This window comes from Lolium perenne, chromosome 3 (genome assembly GCF_019359855.2).
Source record: "Lolium perenne isolate Kyuss_39 chromosome 3, Kyuss_2.0, whole genome shotgun sequence".
Classification (NCBI taxonomy): domain Eukaryota; kingdom Viridiplantae; phylum Streptophyta; class Magnoliopsida; order Poales; family Poaceae; genus Lolium; species Lolium perenne.
In genome coordinates, this window is record NC_067246.2 from 86,041,316 (window position 1) to 86,062,952 (window position 21,637).

Genomic DNA, 21,637 nt, shown 5'->3' on the forward strand with positions numbered 1-21,637 from the left:
GCTTCTAACGCGTGTACTAAAGAAGCAACAGCAATTTCATAGGTAGGAGCAAGTTCTACCAAGTGTCTATCTTCAAAATCTTCAACCGTACTGATATGAGTGAAAAAATCTTCTATATTATCTTTCCCAAGGATAGACCCTCGGCCTACCGGTACATCTTTAAGAACAAACTTAGGAGGAAACATGATGAAATAAGTAAAGCAAATACAAGTAACTAATTTTTTTTGTGTTTTTGATATAGCAAACAAGATAGCAAATAAAGTAAAACTAGCAACTAATTTTTTTGTATTTTGATTTAGTGCAGCAAACAAAGTAGTAAATAAAACTAAGCAAGACAAAAACAAAGTAAAGAGATTGGGATGTGGAGACTCCCCTTGCAGCGTGTCTTGATCTCCCCGGCAACGGCGCCAGAAAAAGAGCTTGATACGCGTACAACACGCGTCCGTTGGGAACCCCAAGAGGAAGGTGTGATGCGTACAGCGGCAAGTTTTCCCTCAGTATGAAACCAAGGTTTATCGAACCAGTAGGAGCCAAGAAGCACGTTGAAGGTTGATGGCGGCGGGATGTAGTGCGGCGCAACACCAGAGATTCCGGCGCCAACGTGGAACTGCACAACACAACCAAAGTACTTTGCCCCAACGAAACAATGAGGTTGTCAATCTCACCGGCTTGCGTAACAAAGGATTAGATGTATAGTGTGGATGATGATTGTTTGTAAAACAAGAGAACAAAGATTGGCAAGAGATTGTATTTCAGTATAGAGAATTGGACCGGGGTCCACAGTTCACTAGAGGTGTCTCTCCCATAAGATAAACATCATGTTGGGTGAACAAATTACAGTTGGGCAATTGACAAATAAAGAGGGCATGACCATGCACATACATATTATGATGAGTATTGTGAGATTTAATTGGGCATTACGACAAAGTACATAGACCGCTATCCAGCATGCATCTATGCCTAAAAAGTCCACCTTCAGGTTATCATCCGAACCCCCTCCAGTATTAAGTTGCTAACAACAGACAATTGCATTAAGTATTGCGCGTAATGTAATCAATAACTACATCCTCGGACATAGCATCAATGTTTTATCCCTAGTGGCAATAGCACATCCATAATCTTAGAGATTTCTCACTTCCCTGCATTCACGGAGACATGAACCCACTATCGAGCATAAATACTCCCTCTTGGAGTTACAAGCATCTACTTGGCCAGAGCATCTACTAGTAACGGAGAGCATGCAAGATCATAAACAACACATAGACATAACTTTGATAATCAACATAACAAGTATTCTCTATTCATCGGATCCCAACAAACGCAACATATAGAATTACAGATAGATGATCTTGATCATGTTAGGCAGCTCACAAGATCCAACAATTAAGCACAATGGGGAGAAGACAACCATCTAGCTACTGCTATGGACCCATAGTCCAGGGGTAGACTACTCACACATCACTCCGGAGGCGACCATGGCGGCGTAGAGTCCTCCGGGAGATGATTCCCCTCTCCGGAAGGGTGCCGGAGGCGATCTCCTGAATCCCCCGAGATGGGATTGGCGGCGGCGGCGTCTCAGTAAGGTTTTCTGTATCGTGGCTCTTGGTACTGGGGGTTTCGCGACGGAGGCTTTAAGTAGGCGGAAGGGCAGGTCAGGAGGCGGCACGAGGGGCCCACACCATAGGGCCGCGCGGCCAGGGCAGGGGCCGCGCCGCCCTAGGGTTTGGCCGCCTCGTGGCCCCACTTCGTCTCCTCTTCGGTCTTCTGGAAGCTTCGTGGCAAAATAGGACCCTGGGCGTTGATTTCGTCCAATTCCGAGAATATTTCGTTACTAGGATTTCTGAAACCAAAAACAGCAGAAACAAAGAATCGGCACTTCGGCATCTTGTTAATAGGTTAGTTCCAGAAAATGCACGAATATGACATAAAGTGTGCATAAAACATGTAGATATCATCAATAATGTGGCATGGAACACAAGAAATTATCGATACGTCGGAGACGTATCAATGATCATAAACCCTAAGAGTTTAGAATGAGTGTGGTGAGAGGAAGATAATAAAGAGAGGTTAGTGAAGAATAAGTTGATCATGTCTAATGCATGATCATGCTTTGGAGATATATAAGTACAAGTTAAAACTTTATATGATAAGCAGATATCATCCATCACATAAAATCATAGGGAGAACCATTAATAAATAATATTGGTCATGTTCAACGTTTCTAGGAGATAATCATCTGCATTATACTAAAACCTTCCCTAGACAAGCCTTTGTGACAAATTAATTAATATTTTAGATAAATATCCTCTCAATGGTGAGGAAGAGCAACCTTAGACAATTTAACATGGTGTCTACTCATACCTTGAAACAATGCCCATATCTCAACCCTAACTTGTGAATCACTTGGTGCTTATAAGAACCTTAGAACCACATCCCATTTCTAGCTTATGCTTGAGTTATTGAACATAAGAAAAACCTAGTGCTAAAACCTAGACTTACACCCATGTGTGGTGATCAATCACTCCTCCTTATAACCTAAGTCCACCATGATAAGCACAATATCTACTCTAGATATTACAAACCTAGATCATAGATCATAATAGTAATAACCTTGGAGGAGATTTAACCCAATTTCCAAGTCCCTAGCAAATAGGTGAGCACATAAAATATTAGGCAAGTGACCACATTCTCAAATAAAAACCTAAGTAATAAGGTCAAAACAAAATTAAATTCTTACAAAAGAAATACACTATAGACACCCTTATGCCATTATAGGCAAGAGTATAAGCCTTGATAAAATATTCTTAGATCCCTAAAAAAGGAAAACTTTAATTATCACTATTAAGATGTTTATTTGAAAACCTATCCATATCCAAAATATAAATAAACACCCATATGGTCAAGAACATTGCCAAGACCTAATAGTATTCCTACCATGAATAAATCCTCAAGTTGAAATGATTCAAATAGAATTGTATTCCAAATGAAAAAGGAATTTAAAAAGAAAACCTAAATTCATGCCTAATTGATATTTGGAAAGCTCGGAAGTACACCAATATAATCAAATACAAAATACTTGTTTCAAACAACAAAGTGAGGTAGTGATCATTGCACTACATCTTAATCTAATTAACATATTAAGAAACCTGCAAGCAAAACAGAATCCAAGTTTGAATTAAAATTAACCAAACAGAAAATGGAAAAAGAAAACAAAAAAACAGAAAAGAAAAAGCAAAAGGAACATACCTGACATGCCAAGTAGCAGTCCAGCGCAGTAGCAGCCCACCAAATGTAGACCACCATCAAACCAATACGCGGCTCAGTCCACCGCCAGAACCAGCCCGCTCCACGTATCGGTTTGGAAATAAAAATAGAAGACAATCATCTTCTTCCTCCTCTGTGAGACTAACACGGCGACGCCGACCAGATCCACATCCTCGCCGTCGATAAGGATCCCCAGACGCCAACGACGAAGCCAGAGCCGAGAAGGATATCCTATGCGTCCGTAGCCAGCTGAAACATCATGATTCCCGTTGAAACCCCTAGCCGACATCACCATCGATTCTCGGCCGTCGCCGAAGGTGGAATGACGAGCCCGTCCTTGCCTAGCCCTATAAAATCGTCAGGACGACCACCTTGCCGTACCTCTTCTTCGACATCCGCTCAATCCCTCTCTAAAGCTCTCCAACCTCCACAATCACCGAATGCTATCGTCAGCACAACTCCAGCTAGCCGTTGATTCAAGCCACCCCGGAGTCCACGACTAGGTCTGGGAGGAGCGTCTCGACGAGTAGATCATCCTGGCGGAGCCAAGCATCAAGGGGAGGTCAGAGCTGGGCGAATTTAGCAGTTCCCTTTCTTCGGCCATCATCAAAATGGCGAAGTGGAGCTTGCTCTCCGGCGACCATCTAGGAAGAATCAGGGTGAGCTTACGCATCTATAGCACCTATTATTGCATCCACGCGTGAATCCTAGCTCACAGTTGATATTTCACGGTGATAGCCGCCGCAGATGAGCTCGCCGGATTTGCTCTGATGCCCATTTGCTGGGGGAGCCTCCATATTGTTCAACGTGTAGAGCTGCATCTAGTGAGCCCATTCATCCATCCCCGAGTGGCCAGAATCGCCGTCACCGGCAACGACTGCCTCGCCGAAGACGTGCTCCTGTGCCCAGTCAGCAGTTGGACTTGGTCCACGGCCATGTGGCAACCAATGTTGCCACTAGCCCACCAGTGGGTATGTTCTGGTACGTTTAGTATTTTAGGTCATTTCTAAATTCCAGAATATCTAAAACTTTGCAAATGCATATAAAATTCGTTTCAAATCGGAAAAATACAAATGAGATACCCAAATGCTGATAAAAATAAACTCTATCCAATACAAATATAATATGAATTTTTATTAATATGAAAATTTAATTATTTAACCTTTATTATTTAAGACTTTTCTTTTATCTAGAATTCCAATAAAATTCAATGATTCGTAAAACTTTCTAAGTAAATAAAAATAAAACATTTAGTAAATAACTACAAGTAATTTTATTTTATCATATTAGCATTATTAGTATTTAAAAACCCTAAATTGAATTTACCCTCATTACCTTTTTATTTAAATACTAAAAATAAGAAAAATGTTAAACCCATTAATACATTGAACTTAAAAGTTGTTTCTTAATTTTAAGTTTAATCAACAAGTTGTTATTTTAGAATGGTATATCAAATAGGAAACCCTAATCTCATATGTAACCCTAAATTCTATTATAATCCTAACTCTATAATTTCATGTGAACCCTCAAACCTAGGAACTCATAAAATGTGATACTACTATCTTAACCTTCCCTCATATATCCATAATTAGCAACTGGATACATGCTCATGTTCTAATAAAATGGTTCAAGCTCAAATAGAAATAAAGTTGTTATTTCATGTCTTAATTTTGAATAAACCATGTGACCAATTAATACCATCTAATGGGGAACCCTAAATTTGTTACTCTCATGTCATCACCACTAATCATCATACCTTGGTATAATCACACTTTGATCAACTAAAATAGCAACCAACTATAAAGACTTACCTTATGTGACCATGCTCAAGTAAATCATCCAAATACTATATGATGAGAAAATTCATCCCACATTTAAAAGTCTACCTCATGCCTACTTGGTGAAAATCTTGAAAGGGCATTATAAAACCTAGTTTCTATTCTCAAAATCATCAACCTTATTTAGTATGACCATGGTGATCAACCCTAATAGCAACCATGTTTAGTACTTTACTTTACATGCTCATACCCAACTTAATCCTGCAAATACCAGGTGCATAGGAAACATCTTGTTTAGGATCCAACTACTACCTATTTAATAAGACAATTGCAAAGGCATAGTGAACCCTAGAAGCCCTAAGCCCTTGTTTGAAAATATTTCTTGTTCCTTAAGTTACATGTTCTTCAAAAGTTATTCTTTTTAAGAATATAACTAGTAATCATTAACCATGTCCTATAGTGCTAAAACTAACAATTGTTCTTTACATGTTAAGAATATCACATCTACTATTCCTTGTGTGTCACCATTGTTATTATGATTATCATTATGTATTACACCACTTGTATATGATATGAAGTTAACCAAAACCGTAATAAGAACCGTGCTTGTGAAACTACTCTAAAAGTGCAACACACCCTAAAAAAACCATTACAACTCACTAAACCTAAATCATCGGGGTTAGGTTACGCTCAGAGCGATTGCATCTCATACTTATGCATTATAGCATATTTCCCAATCCTTTAAACATTGTCCTTACCAGACAATGATGCTATTTCAGAATTTGGAGTTATCACAGATCAAAGATGTTGCCTGCATAATCTTGCAGTCAAGAAAGGCAAGTTCATCGCTTGCTCATGTCACCTTGAGTATTTTTATCAAATTACTTGCAAAGTATTATACTTATCACTCCTGCATTTAAAAGCAAAGTATTACTTTTACAATTATGAATATGACTATGTGATGGGCAATGGAACCATGGTATGAGTTTGGTGGAGGTTCCATTGCATTGGGTTACTCATCTAGGACTTAACAACAAATATTGTCTAGTGATTCTTACGATGTAATACTCGTGTTTACCATAAGATCTGGAGTGGGATGGAGTAGTCAGCTGTTCTTTTCACTCTCGCATATCAACGGGTACAACTACCAGTGGGCTGGTTGAGACTGGCAGGGAGGGAGCCCCGTATTTCTCCCACGGTTTGGTGTATGTATGAGGGATTGTAGGGTGTGTCTGAGAGTCATGCGCCGAAGGGTAATCGACCAAGGTGAAGTCGGAACCTAAACTCAGCATGGATACAACATTTGGGTGGGTATGCGAGGTCGCGGGAAGGTTCAATGATTGGCTAGGACCTTACACCTGGCCTCACACCAAGGAAGTGTGGATGGGAAAGATCGCACGGCTGGTAACAAGGATAAGATCTCTTATGGGTAAAGTAACACACCTTTGCAGAGTGTATCAAATTGTGGCTTGTCACTCCCTATTATGGGTTTGGAACTATGAGCACCACTGGAAATGAACTCCGTGAAGTTCTAGACACCCGGTGAAAGCTGACGGACATAGTTCTTCAGAATAAAAGCATCCTTTTGAAGAAATGTTTACAGAAACATGCATTTCCTATGACTTTCTGGTCCATGGCTGTAGCTAGTGCATAAAACATCTCTTTCCTATAATGAATTTGCTGAGTATGCTCGTACTCACCCTTCTTTGAACCCCCTTCTTAGATATCGAGGCATCAAAGGAGGATCTAAAGTGAAACTCGAAGACAGAGGAAGTCAACTACTTCAAGAGATAGGACCTTGCCAGCAGAGTCAATGGAATCAACCACTACATCCACCATGGAGAGAACCTAATTAGAAGTAGAAGGGAACTAGCTCCTTAATCCTATAACCTAAGTAGCTAGAATTCAATCTAGTCTCTCTAGCCATTCAAGTACCTCTATAGGTAGAGTCAGGGTAAGTCTAGTCCACGAGTTGTTTCTCTGGAGTTTATTTGCAGTTTTACCTCATTGTAAAGTAGGAGGTTGTGCTGATCTTTTGTAAAGAGTATGTGTTGTAATTCTATAGACATGCCTTGGACCCGCAAATGTTTCTGTTGTACCACTCTGAGGGATGTAATACTAGTGGAACGGTGTTTCATTGGTGTTATGTCAACAACTTGCATACTACACCATGCAATGGTATGCTGGGTCACCACACATCATGCCATCAACAACACTGTAAACATATAGACATTGATACAATGGGCAGGAGTAGGCATTTACCTCCACCGAGAGGGGCCGAACCTAGGTACCTTGTGTCGTGTGCCAATCACATCGATGTGCTCCAATGTCGTCAGTGTCAATCACCTCTCTCGAGCTACCCGTGGTAGCATCTGTTTCAATAATACCACTAAAGTTGAAGCCCACCGTGGGGCCAACGGCGATATCTGGAGTCACATTCCTGGCGAGATCCCTTCCACTGGTCAGCGCAAAAATCGCGGCCAGCTGCATGATCACCATAGGCAACTACTATCTGATTCTACAACACGGTCATCGCTCGGACCCAACACCGATTATGCACATGTCGATCGTCCTAATCGGGCACATCGACACCTTCGTTGGATTCATCGACGAGACTGGAACCATCAGGGCTAACAACCCCAGTGAGTCTATCACCGCAGTGATCCTTGCCAACGACATCACCGACTTGGCCAGCACGCCCACCGCGATGGACGATATCGACCCCGACATTGCCGCCGCCTTTAACTCTCTCGTCGACGTCGACTTCATAACCAAGATAGTCGTGGGAGGTAGCCATAATGACAAGTCAATTTTCCCCGCGCTCGACTACGAATCAGATGTTAGAGCTTCTACTTGAAATTTGATTTTCTAATATCCAAGTTGAGGGTGATAGTCGTACGATCACTCTTGATTTTCTCTCTCACACGCAGATGTCGACATTGCGATATTGGAGGGCTAAAAGTATGGACTTGCACATAAAAAAGATCTCGCGCGATATTAGAGTACTAATTTTGTACCCGAAATAAAGTATTCAGAGAACAATAGCCAACCTAGAACTAAAAGTCTAAAACCCTCGCGAAGGTAGCATCTAAAAGTTTCAAGTGCACTAGTTTTGGGGAATCACTCTTGCTTATGGTTTAAGCTTCAACCCATACGCATGTTGTTGGTAAAGAAAAAGCTAAAAAAGAAGGGCCCAACAGAAAAAAGGGAAAGAAATGGTAGAGAGGAATCAATCAAAGCTTCTAAAAAGCTACTCAATCAGGGCCCATCTGTAATTTCCCTCTTTTCACTCGATGAAAGAGGAACTAAAAGATCCAGAAGCTTCTAGACCATAGAGGCTCTAGGGCGCATAGCCCGTTCCCGGAAATCTCGAAGCGAAGGCCATCTCAACAAGCAAGTGAGCCGACCCCCGCTTCCGTGCTCCGGCCATGTCCCTCTCGTCGGCGCGCCAGCGGCGGCACACGGCGGCGTCGCCGCTAGCCGACGACGGGTACTCCAAGGAGGCCAAGGACAGGAGGCGGCGCCCCGACGGCGAGGAGGCGGAGGAGGGTATCCGGTGGTTCCTCCCGTTCCTGGCCCTCGGCCTCCTCCGCCACATGAGCGCCAACTCCAACCTGATCCACGACTGCGACGAGGTGTTCAACTACTGGGAGCCCCTCCACTTCCTCCTCTACCGCTCCGGATTCCAGACCTGGGAGTACAGGTTGCCTCTCCGGCCTCGCCCCCACCTGACTAAACCCTAGCTTTACCGGCCGTTTCGTTGCTTGATGCGTGGTAGCAGATTGGCATGGGTTTAGGAGTGTAGGGATTTGTGCTCTGATTTGGGGATGGCAGATCCGTGTCGCCGTATTGAATGCTTGCTCTGATTTCTTCACGGTGTGCTGGTTGGGGTAGCTGCAGGTTAGGTTAGCATGCTTGCGTATGATGGGTGAGGATTTGGAGTCATTGATTGTAGAGTTTTTAGGGTTTAGGAATTTGCTCTCTCAGTTATTTTTGGAATGTTACTGTTGTTCTATAAGGCGGCAGTCCAGCGCTATGCTTAGTAAGTTAGAACACACCTGTGAAATGTGGTGTTCTGTATGTGGTGGGAATAGTGAAGTTTCCAAGTTCGCAGCTCGAGCATTCTAAATGTATTTGACTGTGAGCATCCTCTTTCATTTCTATTCAAGGGAACAACTAAATTAGGGATTACACTTTCCTCGGCCTGTGTAGACCTAGCTTAGTGCCATTGTATAACTTGGAGGGTTTACAAGGCTATTAGAAGGATTCAAGATGAAAATCTATGTTTTATTTCACTGATTACGTGGTTGAGATTTGTGAATATGTTTCCGTGGTCTCACAGTGTTGTGAAGCAAATCATCGGTTCCTTCTTAATATTCGTTGAATGTTGATTTGAAGTATCGTTGACTCGTAGCCAGGTGGAAATTATGATGGCGAAGTAACTGTTGTGATAGAAATGGCCAAGAAAGTGTTTTAGTTTACTTGTATTTGATGACTTGAGTTCAAGACTGATTTCTGGTAATGTAGAAACCATGAAGCAGATCGGTGTAGAAATTATGACTCAGAAGTTATAGCTTAGTGATAGAAATGGTCAACTTTTCATTTTAGAAATGAAGAAATGGTGGTTAGTCCAACTTATTTAAATGGCTTTATTTATTGAATTACCAATGCTTGACATAGATTACACATTTCGTAAGCTTGAAAGTAAGTTTCGATATATTGTGGTTCATCCTAACATATTCTGCCAACGTTTATTCTAAAATGTATAAAATACCATTTGGAAGGTTCATTCGTGTTTGAGAAGGTTCCATTGCTCTGCATTCCTTGTAGCCAGAACCTCAGTTTGATGGACTTCACTAATACTGATGGGGGTTCATTCATGTTTGAGACTTTAAATGTTTTGCATTTCCTTGGAATTGAAAAGCCTGAATTTCATAGACCTCACTAATGTTTCTGGGGGTTGCTCATGCTCTTTCGTTATGGTTAACACATTGCATTATAGTGGTTTCAAAACAGGAATAGCGATAATACATCTGCATGGTTTCTGGCTTTCTGCAATTGGCTGAAATTGTTGATTGATAATGACGCGTAATAGCATATCTTGTGACATGCAATATGATTTCATTTTTCTGTGAGTATGCTTGCATTGAGGGCTGCGTGTGCAGTTGCACAGAAAATAAAATATTTGGACAATAAAGCTAACTGCAAGTCTTTTTTATTATAATATTAATTGAATGACTTTTATTTTGATTCTCGGTAATTTTGTTCTTGCAGTTCTGATCATGCTCTTAGGTCATACTTGTACCTTTTCATCCATGGTATTGTAGCTGGTCCTGCTTCATCGATCTTTGGTGGCGAACATAAGGTTTGCTGCGTTCTAATCTGTACTTTCTTTGCATTTGTTAGACTTGCTAATTATGCCATACTAAGTACACCTAATTATTTCTAGTACTAATCATGCTTTGACCTGTTCTGTTGTGATTGTAAAGGTTCGTGTGTTCTACTCCGTGAGATTCTTTCTTGGACTTCTATCGACTATAACAGAAACTGTTCTGGTGGTTGTTCTTTCGAGAAGATATGGAAAGAGACTTGCTTGTTATGTCCTTGCAATGCTATGCTTAACCAGTGGCTGCTTCTTTGCCAGTACCAGTATATTTCCTATCTTCCATTTTTTGTTTTGTTTTACCATGTCCTTGCGGAAGGCTCTATTATATATCTGTAATCAAACTAACTTGTTGATCTTTTTCTCTTCTCACAGGTTTCTTGCCAAGTTCATTTTCCATGTATGCTGTAACACTTTCTTCAGCACTATTCCTTCTAGAGAAGTATTCTAGTGCAGTCTCTGTTGCAGCTGCTGGTGTAATTCTTGGCTGGCCTTTCTCGATTTTGGTGTTTCTCCCTATCACTGTTTACTCATTAATGAGGGGACCTTTTAAAAGAGTGTTTTTGTCCGGATTTCTGACTTCACTGTCCCTTCTTGTAAGTAACACCTTTACATTATCAGTAATGTTACGATCTGAACAAGTTCATATTTGATCTGATCATCACAAATTTTTGCTAGGTCCTTTCATTCGTTGCTGATTACTACTGCTACGGTAGATGGACATCATCCGTGTTCAATCTTCTAAAATATAATGTGCTTGGTGGTGGTGAAAGTCATTTGTATGGAACAGAAGGGGCTACATTCTACTTGAGAAATGGATTCAATAACTTCAATTTTGCATTTGTTTTGGCTTTGCTATTCGTGGGGGTTGCACTATCTGCAAGGAAGAAATTTGCTCCAGATCTGTTGATAGTTGTTTCTCCTATCTATATTTGGTTGGCTTTCATGTCTTTGCAGGCACATAAAGAAGAAAGGTAAGCATCAAAGTGTAAATACCATCTTATCAATCTGCTTAGCATGTTAATTATGTATGTGAATGAACGGTTGAGTACAACAGATTCTCTCTGCCTGAATTCACTGAGTAGGGACAACTAGAAATGCTCATTTATGTTAGTCTATCACTGAGCCTAAACAGATCAATCAGGGATGTCTTTTCTTCAGTTTGTGTTCTCTGTGCTCCTTAAGTTCCATTGTTTGCTTTCTGACAACTGTAACAAATAGCAATTAAGAAGTGCTTCTGAGTTCGATGGGATAGTGAGGTGTTCTCAATCTGTGTTAACCATAATCTTCTAAATTCCGAATTTGTTTGGATTTATTATATTCCTGTGTGTCCATTTCTACAAACATAGTCGAGTTGTGCATTTGAGCTTAACTCCCTCAATCTAGCTTATCATGCAATAAATCTAATTTACCAAATTATATGAATTCATTTATATTTCTTTTAGTGCAGTGAACTTTAGTATTTGTGTATGGTATATTTACCATATATATGTATGTATATTTAATGATAACCTAATCAACCACTTTAATCTTTTATGTGCTGCACACTGTTTTGCCTATTTGCTAGTTGCTAATGGTGTCTTAATGGATTTTTTTATATACGAATATACTCCCTCCATACCATGAAACTTGTCTCAACTTAGTCCAAATTTGGGTGTATCTAAACACCATTTTATTATGTATTTACTTGTTTAGAAGTTGCACCAGGTTTTCTGCTTTGGTTTCTCACCACTATTTTGAGGCACATAAATAAGACATTGTTTTTCACGTAAAACAACATTGTTTTGCTGTGTGGAAGTAACTAGATGAAGATTTTTTTAGATATTCTCCTAATCCTGGGGGTTAATAATTCTACACATCAAAGCAATAGAAACTAAAACCACTTTTTTCTTAATCTGTTTTTGCAGGTTTCTCTATCCAATTTATCCATTGATATGTGTTGCAGCAGCCTCTGTGATTGACAGCTTTCCTGATTTTTTCCATGATAAATATGCATCTGAGCAGTCAATTCTTTTTAAGGTGAGCTTGGCATTATTAATCGCATCCCATGTTTTTTAGGTAGTAGGAATGGTTTTTGATTATTTCCTGATACATTTGACAGGTAGCGAAGGGCCTACGGCCTTTGATCTTAGGCTTTATTTTGTGCACCTCCCACAGCCGTACATTCTCTATGTTGAATGGATATGGCGCTCCTCTGCAGATCTATGAGCATCTTGAATACCATGAAGATACTGGACCGGGTAAGGACCTAACTATGCACTCATAAAAAGGCTTATCCTATAACACTACTTTTATAGTATTGACTTGTGCCTTCCTATATTAATACAAAGTATTAAGCCTTTCGGCTGTCGAATTACACACCACAGAGACAGTAGTGGTTTTCATGATGCACTTATAACCACAATTTACTGTAATATATACAGGGGCCTTATTAAGTTATTGTGGAGGCAGTTTGACAGATCTCTTACGTAAATTTAGTGAGTAGGCATATTTACATAGAATCGAACACTTCAGTGTATCATGAATTATCCTCAAAATGTTGACACCATAGAATTCTGTGAACTAGCTAGCTGATCTGCTTCTGTGCAGGGTCAATTCTGTGTGTTGGAAGTGAGTGGCACCGCTATCCTTCATCATTCTTCGTACCCTCCTATATCAGTGAAGTCCGTTGGATAGATGATGGTTTCCGAGGCCTTCTTCCATTCCCCTTCAATGAAACCCTGGGAGGCACCACAGCTGCTCCATCTTATTTCAACGACAAGAACAAGGCCTCCGACAAACAATATGTACTTCCTTTTTCACTTGAAGTTTTACTGCAGACTTTTTTCCTTTGATAATTCTCTGTATAACCGCTGGTTTGCACTTCTTGGTCGCAGTTGAAAGACATTGGAGCATGCAACTTGCTGATGGAGCTTGATCTGAGGCGACCTTATCCTTCTCGTGGGAATGACTTGTCAACGTGGGAGGTAAATCAGTACTCGTGGTCTTCTTCTACATGCCTTAAATCCCAGTTCTGCATCTGATAATTATCTGCAAACTCTTCCAGACATTGGCAGCGCTACCGTTTCTAGACAGAGAGCTATCGCCGGCGCTATACCGGTCGTTCTTCATACCATACCAATGGCAGCACAAGAATGTCTTCGGCCTGTACAAGTTGCTAAGGAGGCTGCCAACTGCTGACCAAGAGCAACTGAAATCCGATTAATCAGGAGTGCACGTGGCTTTTTCTGTTGCTAGGTTGTCCGGGATGGAACTGATTAGCGAATTTTGTTTCCTAGACTTTCTTCGTGATAGATGAGAATGTGTTCTCCCAATTAAATGCTGGCTATGTAATGTGTAGGCTGTAGTGTTTTGACTGGTACTTTCTAGCAACGGGGTTGCCTAACTGAATTCTTTCCCTGGTCCTCGTGACACTGATGCTATGAGATTGTTTGCTACTACTACTACTACACCTTAAGCTAGCCACTGATGGTTTATGCATTTGAACTGTTTGCTGCCTAGTACGTAATTCTCTTGCTGAACATTATGGTGGATGGATATGGTTTATAGCCAGCCCAAACAATTTCTTCTCCGTATTATGCACGGAAGTCGATACCAGAGCAGTACGCTTCGCTATGGAAAAAAAAAAAAAGATGCCTTCTCATCGTCGTCTCTTTTAGAAATTCTTCCTCGTCATCTGAAAATTAGCAGTGAGCTCTTGTACATGTAAACAAAATCGATCATAACTGGAGCTGTAACACTCTGCGATTGTGCTGTTAAAAGAGAACAAAAGAATTCGATTACTGGCAGCGGGCTGCTGCGGTTTGCAGTTAACAACAGTACAGTTGACAAATGCAGGCAACTGCCCTCTTTCGAAACTAAACCGTCGCGCCATTTCCATCTTGGGGCGCCAACCTCCTCCCGTCCCGTCGTGCCATTGCCAAGCGATCGAGCACGCCGCCATGGGCCGCGCCTCCAAAGACCTCTCGACCTCCTGCGGCGGCACGCCGGTCCGCCGCCAGCGTCTCGGCGGCCGCCTCCGACTCCGCCGCCGCCGTCAACGCTCCCCAACCCCGTCCTCCCCCGACCCATCCGCCTCCTCCCAAGAACGCACGCCTTCCTACTCCGAGGCATCCGTCTCCGCGCCACCATCCTACGTCCCCGCCCCAGACACCCCCACCGGCTCCTACGTCGCCGTCGCACCTCTCCCCGTCTTCCGCGGCGACCCCGGCGAGTGCCCCGCCGCGCACCTCGCCCGCTTCGACCGCGTCTGCCGCGCCAACAACGCCGCCTCCCCGGCCGACGCCGCCCGCATCTTCCCGGCCTCCCTCGACGCCGACGCCGCGCTCTGGTACGACCTCACCACCTCCTCGCCCCCGCAGTGGCGCGCCGTCCGCGCGGCCTTCCTCGACTTCTTCCGCCCACCGGGCGCCGCCGACCGCGCGCGCGCCGAGCTCATGTCGCTGCGGCAGCGGCCCGGCGAGGCCGTCAACCGGTACCACCTCCGCATGCAGGGCATCCTGCGGCGGTTCCCGGACGCCGGCGCGGGCGTGCCCGACGAGCTCCTCACGTCCGCGTTCGTGCACGGCCTGCGCTCCGAGTTCCAGGACTGGGTGGCGCCGCAGCGGCCGGACGCGCTGCACGACGCCGTGGCGCTGGCGCTCAGCTGGGAGCGCGCCGAGAGCCTGCGGGAGGCGCGGCACGCGGCGATGGCGGCGGCGGCTGCCGGCGACGGCGTCTGCAGGTGCGGCTTCTGCGGCGCGGAGGGGCACGAGGAGCCGGGCTGCGAGGTGCGGAAGAGGATGATGGAGCTGTGGCTCAGGAGCAGCGGCAGCGGCAGCAGCAATGCGAGGGGAGGCGCCATGGCGGGAAAGGTCACGGTGGACGCCGAGGAGGGAGGCGGCAGCGCCAGGCTCGGGCGGCTCGAGAGCGCGGTGAGCACGCGCTCGGCGCAGTGCCAGTGCCGCAAGCATCAGTGCGCGAAGAAGGCGGCGCCGGCGAGCGAGGTCGCTGGAGGCGCCGAAGAGAATGGCGCGGCCACCCCAGCCGTGGACAAGTGAACTGAAGTTATTCCTCTTTGCAGTCTGTGCCCAGTACTGTGTACAGCTAACTGTGCTACACTAATGGCACATTGCATATGTAGATCATATCACGCTGTGCAATATATGGAAAAACTGAAATGTACTTTCCGAGATGATCCCTTTTATCTGATCTATCTGGTGGACATGCAGTGGAGAACTGGAGACCATGAACCTGTTCAAGAAAAGTCTATGTTCAGGTTCTTGCCTGATTTCTGTGTGCCCAGCACTGAAGTTGTTCTTTGCAGTATGTACCCTGTACTGTGTATAGCTAACTGTGCTACACTAATGGCACGTTGCATATGTACATCATATCACGCTGTGCAATATATGGAAAAACTGAGATGTGCTTTGCGAGATGATCCCCTTTTATTTGATCTCTCTGTGACTCGGTGGACATGCAGTGGAGAACTGGAGACGATGAACTTCACTCCCTGTCGAAGAAAAGTCTCTGTTCAGGTTCTTGCCTGATTTCTGTGTACATGGTTACATGGCCAACACTATCAAGCGCGACATCTACAGAATTATGTTTCATACACAGCGTCCAGGAGTATAGCTCACGGTGCGCACGAGACAACAGGGCAATCGAGAGCTGCTAAAGCTCAAAGTTTCAAAAATGGCAGGACAGGAACGAAAACTATAAAAATAACAGTAACATTCGTCGGGTAAAGGCGTTCAATTATCATCCGTTTTAATTGACAGCCACTGAGATTACAAGAAAAAAGGTGTACACCACAGAAGTTATTCTGATGGCAGGTTTTCTAACGATAGTTACATCCACCACAGATTTGTCTGCGAGATGCCGACTCTCAAGGGTCTGATTTAGCCAGTCCCTTCCAACAGTTTCACGAAAGGGACTATAAGAACAAATTGCTCCTCTCCTCAGTTGTAAGGATTGTAAGGAAAAGCTCATAGTTTCACTGGGTCGCGGAAGCTATAGGTGATGGTCAAGCAGCCTTCCCGTCAACAATCCAGAGTAACCGAAGCAGTCAGTTAGACACCACGCGACTGAAGCGCGGCTTCACCGGGGTCTTGGAAGGGCTAACCCTGAACCATAATGCAAAGGTGCCAAGCTTAGCAAAATACACACGTAGCTGAATTTCAGGTAGGGAACATAAATGGATAGGATTCAGAGGGTCTTGCCTGACTGGCAGTGTGCCTAAAATCATCCCACTGCAATTCAGAGCCAGGATAGCGCCCTCAGCCTGTAATTAGGAGAGTTTAACAGGAGAAATGACTGTCAAAAGCAGAATATTGCCTTTCAAGATGATGGGAAGAGATGTAAGGCATTAGGACGAGAATGCATCATACAAACATATAATTAAGAATAAAGAAAAACAAGGGAGAGTGAAGGATTGGAAATCAGAACATGCTTCCAGCTTTTAAGCATACTAGTCACAAGCATAAAAATATAACTGAATCCTACATTTGTATGCTGTTGTGCAAGTGTTTTGTGGCGAAGACACATTAAATTCTAAATCAATTCTAACTCAAGGGAACTTGACGGCACGATGGAGTTATGTCATCACTGTAAGCCTCAGGAAAGTTTGGTCCCTGGTTCTGGATAAACTACTTTTAAATGACGAAATAATCATGGCCAAGGTTCACTTGCTTATAAACTCAATACTGGCAACAGAGAATAGACATTTCGTGGTCAGTCTAAGGAAAACAGTGTTCAGGTTAGCATCTTGGTTGACACTTTAAGAGGAAGCAGTGGAGTGTGAATGGGTTGGAAATTGGAACAATGACTTGTCAAGTTGTTATTATAGTTTGTACTCTGAGTAGCTGGATACAAATGCCAAAATATAGGCTATTCTCAGGACAAGCAAAACTGAACAAACTAACAGAGACTTGGCCATGCACTTGGTTAACAAGTATCACAGCTAGTAATTTCATGTAATAGGATAATAGCTAATAAGGTAGTATGAGATCATTCAGTTAAATCAGGAGTAAGTGTTTATGGAGATTAATTCTTACATTGACAAACTCAACAAAGGCAATCCTTGTTGAATGTACATTGTCGCCTAGAAGTCTCAAACGGGAGACCTGCAAAGATATATTTTAGCAGGCAGTGATTAAACAACAAAAACGTTAAGCAGGTGGAATATACTTATTTAAAAGCTATGCGACAGGATGATTGGATCGGCGCAATATACCTCACCACAAAGTTCTTCAAAGAAACTTTTTACATCTAATTGAGTAACCTGCAGACAAAACAAGTAAAATGTCCCATAAAACATCTGATATGATTGCCTTAACTCGATTCTCGAGTAGCTCACAGACAAATTAAGGACCTTAATATAAAGAAACTACGATAAAACAAATGAACAAGCGAAATAAAGACAACGAAGGATTGGTACCGTCTTATCTATATTTGTACAGTAAACCGTTCGTATCACCATTTCCTTCTCATCCTCCGTCTATGGGCCAGGAATAACAGGATAGTATTATTAGCATTGTGGATTAGTACAATATGTACGGAAGAGGATGAAACATAAAACAACTTACAGTTGGAAGAAATCTTGGATTCACAGGTAAGATAGCTGTCTTTGAAGGCAAGACTCTAACAGGGTAGAACCCAAGCATTGTGCCACCAAGGCTAAGAGCAGCTCTAGCACCCTCTATATGAAATGTAACATGTATCAAACCATCATTTGACTGCTGTAAAACATAACTGAGCATGTAAAGATAGAATACCTTCACCAGAAAACTCGATGAATGCAAATCTCAGAACAGAGTGAGGATCACCACAGATTCTGCAGTCGATAACCTTCAGGACAGAGAAAAAATTGTTTCACAGATTTGCCAATCTCCCGCAACAGTGCAACACAGTGGATAATACAGAGAATTGCATTACAAAATACTCAATAAAAAGTCAAATCACAATAAGGTCTAAGGTATTTTTTCTTTAACACTTCTCCCCTCTTTTGATTTTGATAACCAAAGAAGATGCACATAATCAACAGAACATAAGATAGAGAAACCACGGTGATGGAATAAAATTATAAATAGGAAGTAACAGCAATAACTAACATCAACCAAGTAGTACAGTGTCAAGTTGATCTGCGAGAGCAGTTAAATAGACTAACATCTATTAATAGCACTTTCTTGTTTCTAATCAGTACAACTCAATCATTCAAGTTAAATTTAACTTACTTGACCACAGTTAGCAAAGATATCAGCAAGTCTTTCCTCCGTCACCTAGCAGATGGTCAGCATCATTAGATATAACAGGCACTCAAGAATATAGCTATGCATGCTAAAAAAATCACCAATTACTCACTGTATGGTCGAGTTCGGAGACATAAACTGTTCGCCGGATGCTCTCCTCCCTGTCTGCATGCCTCCCCCTCCCGTTTGTCCTCCTCCTTCCATGGTTGAAGTATCCATTTCTCCTCTCATTATCTACAAAATTCCTCCTCTGGAGGAAAGAAACAAACTCATCACTTCTTATTCCTGCTTGTGTTTCTTTTTTCCTTTCCAATTGAATCATACTACTATCCAATCTAACTATTGCAAGCAGCTCATCTGGAGAAGAATCACACTACTGAACCATGAAAAGGACAACTCGTATGGAAAAGAATCACACTATTGAACCATGAAAAATACTTGTCTCGAATTTTGATATCTGAACAATGAACACCCTCAGTATCAAAACGAAAATGAGTCCACATACCAAATTATGTTTTCTCTCTTCAAAACTGAATTGCTAGATCTGTGATTCAGAGATTACCTAACTACATGCAGGTGTCAGGGTGGATCAGAGAACTACTCGATCACAGTTACAGAGAAATGACATGATCCATTTTAATTCAGACCTTGCATCGATCTGAATTCTGAAGTGAAATGGTATGCTTAGATATGATGATAATAGCTTTCTAGAGTCAGTTCCTGCTACTGCAGAACCGTGTAATCGTCTACAAAAACAGAGTAATTAGCAACATGAGCTCACAGCTTAGCTCACATGAACTGGGACATTTCACTGCCCATCATAACAGACCAAATCAAGAGGATCTAAAGCCTACAGTATTAATGAAACACACCGACGATCTAGGCAGAAGAAACATATCCTACAGAGAGATTCGCACATGGTGCACAGGTCGTGATTTCGGAGTGGCATGATGATATAGAAAGGCAGGGGAACCTTCAAAAGACGAAACAGGGGAGGGAAAGGAAGCCTTTCGCCAAAGAACGCCAACTACCGCACCACGCAAACCACCAACCGATAACGCAATCCAACACAAAATTAGAGAAACATATCCGATCTTCAAGCAACAGCCGGTGCAGAAAAAGGTAGTAATCAAATCCGCAGCACCGATCCGGGCCTCCCAGATAGTACCAAAAGAGTCCAGCGGAATTTTACCATGCGCTGCTGCTGGTTCCCAATGTATCCGGCGGTGTCGGCGCCGGCGGGGTACGCGCCGATCCCGCCATTCCCGACCGAGCCGTAGTAGAAGACGGGCGCGTCCGCCGACAGCGCCTTCCTGGGCGTGGCCGCCGCCGAGGACGGGACGAACTCCTTGGCGGCCGGGTTGAGCTTGGACAGCAGGTCCACCAGCTTCTGCACGTCCTGGTGGTACTCCGCCTCCTTGGCCGCCGCGGCCGCCGCCGCGGCGGACGCCGCCTGCGCGGCCGCGGGTGAGCCCTCCGCCACCGCCGCCATCCGCACCTCGATGCACTGCAAGAACGGCGAGGCCGCCACCGGCCCTGGTCAAATCGCGCGGCGGATCGGCCGTCCTCTGGGCTCGGGAAGCAGGAAGAGGGAGGGGGAAGGTACCTGGCAGTGTGGTGCGCTCGAGCTGTCGCTAATGGCGTCGACTAGTCGCGGGTGGGTTTTGCTTTTACGAGGTTTTTGGCGATTTCCGGCGTGGAAAATATATGCTGCCAAAACGGCCGAGAAGAAACGGACGGCACGGCATGGTTCCTGCATGCGTGGACGCGGTCCATGCGCCGGCCCGTCGAACATGCCTTGACACGGTGCACCGACATGGTCCTATGGTTAATGTGATTGATTACATGCTACGTATAGGCTAAAGTACATTTGGGTAACTGTAAACTTTCCATGTGAGCTTGGGTACAAAAAACATTAGAGCTAGTAACTTGCCATAATGCATTGCTCATGTCATGGGGTTGAATATTAACTTGGAAGTATGTGATGAAGGAGAGAAGGGAAAATACTTGATGGATATACTCTTCCTTATATATTTTCGGTTTTGCTAGAAATCAGGTCCTGATTTTTGTTAAATCTAAGTTGATTTCTAGCCATTTGATTTGTCTCCATGCTGATATAAGTGGGTAATTGTGCACGAGTTGCAACTCATATTTTCTCAGTTGCATATAGGTTGCGACTGATATTTTGCCGGTTGCGCATTGGTTGCAAATGATATTTTTGCAGTTGCGCATATATTGCTACTTGTATTTTTCCCTGTTTAGGCTGCAATTGGTATTTTTCTCAGTTGCGTACTATATATTTTCTCAGTTGCGCATAAGTGCAACTAATATTTTCTCAGTTATATATGTGATAATATTTTCTCAGTTACGCATGGTATGCAAATTGAACAGCTAAGAAACCAACTTAGACTTAATAAAAACCAGTCGTCTGATATCTAGGCACTCCCTATATTGTTCCTCTTTCCTCCGTTCATAAAAGATGTCTTAGATTTGTCTTAATTTAGACAAATCTTAAATTTAGATAAATCTAGGACACCTTTTTATGGATAGAGTAGTATACTTTTATCGTCTACCTCAAACGCTAGCTTTAGGAAAAGTTGTTTATACGGAGTAACAACAATAGAAAATGAAAAAAATGTACCAAAGAGATCTCATACCAAATAATACCGAGAACAACAGATTGTTTTGCTTCAATCAAGAGTTTTTACAAATAAAAAACTTAATAAGGTCGACGGCCCCTAAAGTTTCAGCTATTCAATGGGATCAGTTTAAATGTTACGCTTACGCAGTCAATGAACTAGTTCTGGCATGTGCACTCTCTGTTGTGAGTTGTTTAGCTGACTGCATTAGGCGGAAGTTGTTACAACACAGTGTGCGTTCCAAATATACTGTACAATCATCGTTCTAGGTTTTGATCAATGCCGTGTTCAAAATTTTATAGGTTTAATACGCGAGAATGATGCAATCGTGCCTATAAATATGCT

At 43.0% G+C, this 21,637-nt stretch overlaps 2 protein-coding genes across 2 annotated transcripts; one reads left to right on the forward strand and one right to left on the reverse strand.

The window, feature by feature from the left end:
- The first annotated feature begins 8,318 nt into the window (after positions 1 to 8,318).
- LOC127341731 (alpha-1,2-mannosyltransferase ALG9) lies at positions 8,319 to 13,905 on the forward strand. Its single transcript, XM_051367662.2, has 10 exons — positions 8,319 to 8,745; positions 10,317 to 10,407; positions 10,532 to 10,691; positions 10,801 to 11,021; positions 11,104 to 11,399; positions 12,333 to 12,444; positions 12,527 to 12,665; positions 13,015 to 13,211; positions 13,302 to 13,391; positions 13,472 to 13,905. The coding sequence occupies exons 1-10, from the start codon at positions 8,471 to 8,473 to the stop codon at positions 13,628 to 13,630; spliced, it is 1,740 nt and encodes a 579-aa protein (XP_051223622.1). The 5' UTR covers positions 8,319 to 8,470; the 3' UTR covers positions 13,631 to 13,905.
- Positions 13,906 to 16,120: 2,215 nt separating this feature from the next.
- Positions 16,121 to 20,427, reverse strand: LOC127341729 (polyadenylate-binding protein-interacting protein 8). The gene is made up of 11 exons (XM_051367660.1): positions 20,260 to 20,427; positions 19,846 to 20,160; positions 18,766 to 18,903; positions 18,639 to 18,683; positions 18,180 to 18,252; positions 17,991 to 18,103; positions 17,843 to 17,902; positions 17,639 to 17,686; positions 17,460 to 17,528; positions 16,626 to 16,687; positions 16,121 to 16,529 (listed from the first exon to the last, which is right to left on the reverse strand). Exons 1-11 carry the CDS (start codon positions 20,410 to 20,412, stop codon positions 16,472 to 16,474), a joined length of 1,134 nt encoding a protein of 377 aa, XP_051223620.1. The 5' UTR covers positions 20,413 to 20,427; the 3' UTR covers positions 16,121 to 16,471.
- Positions 20,428 to 21,637: the final 1,210 nt, after the last annotated feature.

What these genes read in the sequence shown, in the direction of transcription:
- LOC127341731 (XM_051367662.2), top strand. Translation starts at nt 8,471, where the DNA reads ATGTCCCTCTCGTCGGCGCGCCAGCGGCGGCACACGGCGGCGTCGCCG. An exon ending in TTCCAGACCTGGGAGTACAG is followed by an intron (nt 8,746 to 10,316) that starts GTTGCCTCTCCG and finishes TTGTTCTTGCAG; the next exon opens with TTCTGATCATGCTCTTAGGT. An exon ending in TGACTTCACTGTCCCTTCTT is followed by an intron (nt 11,022 to 11,103) that starts GTAAGTAACACC and finishes AATTTTTGCTAG; the next exon opens with GTCCTTTCATTCGTTGCTGA.
- LOC127341729 (XM_051367660.1), bottom strand. Translation starts at nt 20,412, where the DNA reads ATGCAGGAACCATGCCGTGCCGTCCGTTTCTTCTCGGCCGTTTTGGCA. An exon ending in ATCCAAGATTTCTTCCAACT is followed by an intron (nt 17,903 to 17,990) that starts GTAAGTTGTTTT and finishes CCTGGCCCATAG; the next exon opens with ACGGAGGATGAGAAGGAAAT. An exon ending in GTACAAATATAGATAAGACG is followed by an intron (nt 17,687 to 17,842) that starts GTACCAATCCTT and finishes TTTTGTCTGCAG; the next exon opens with GTTACTCAATTAGATGTAAA.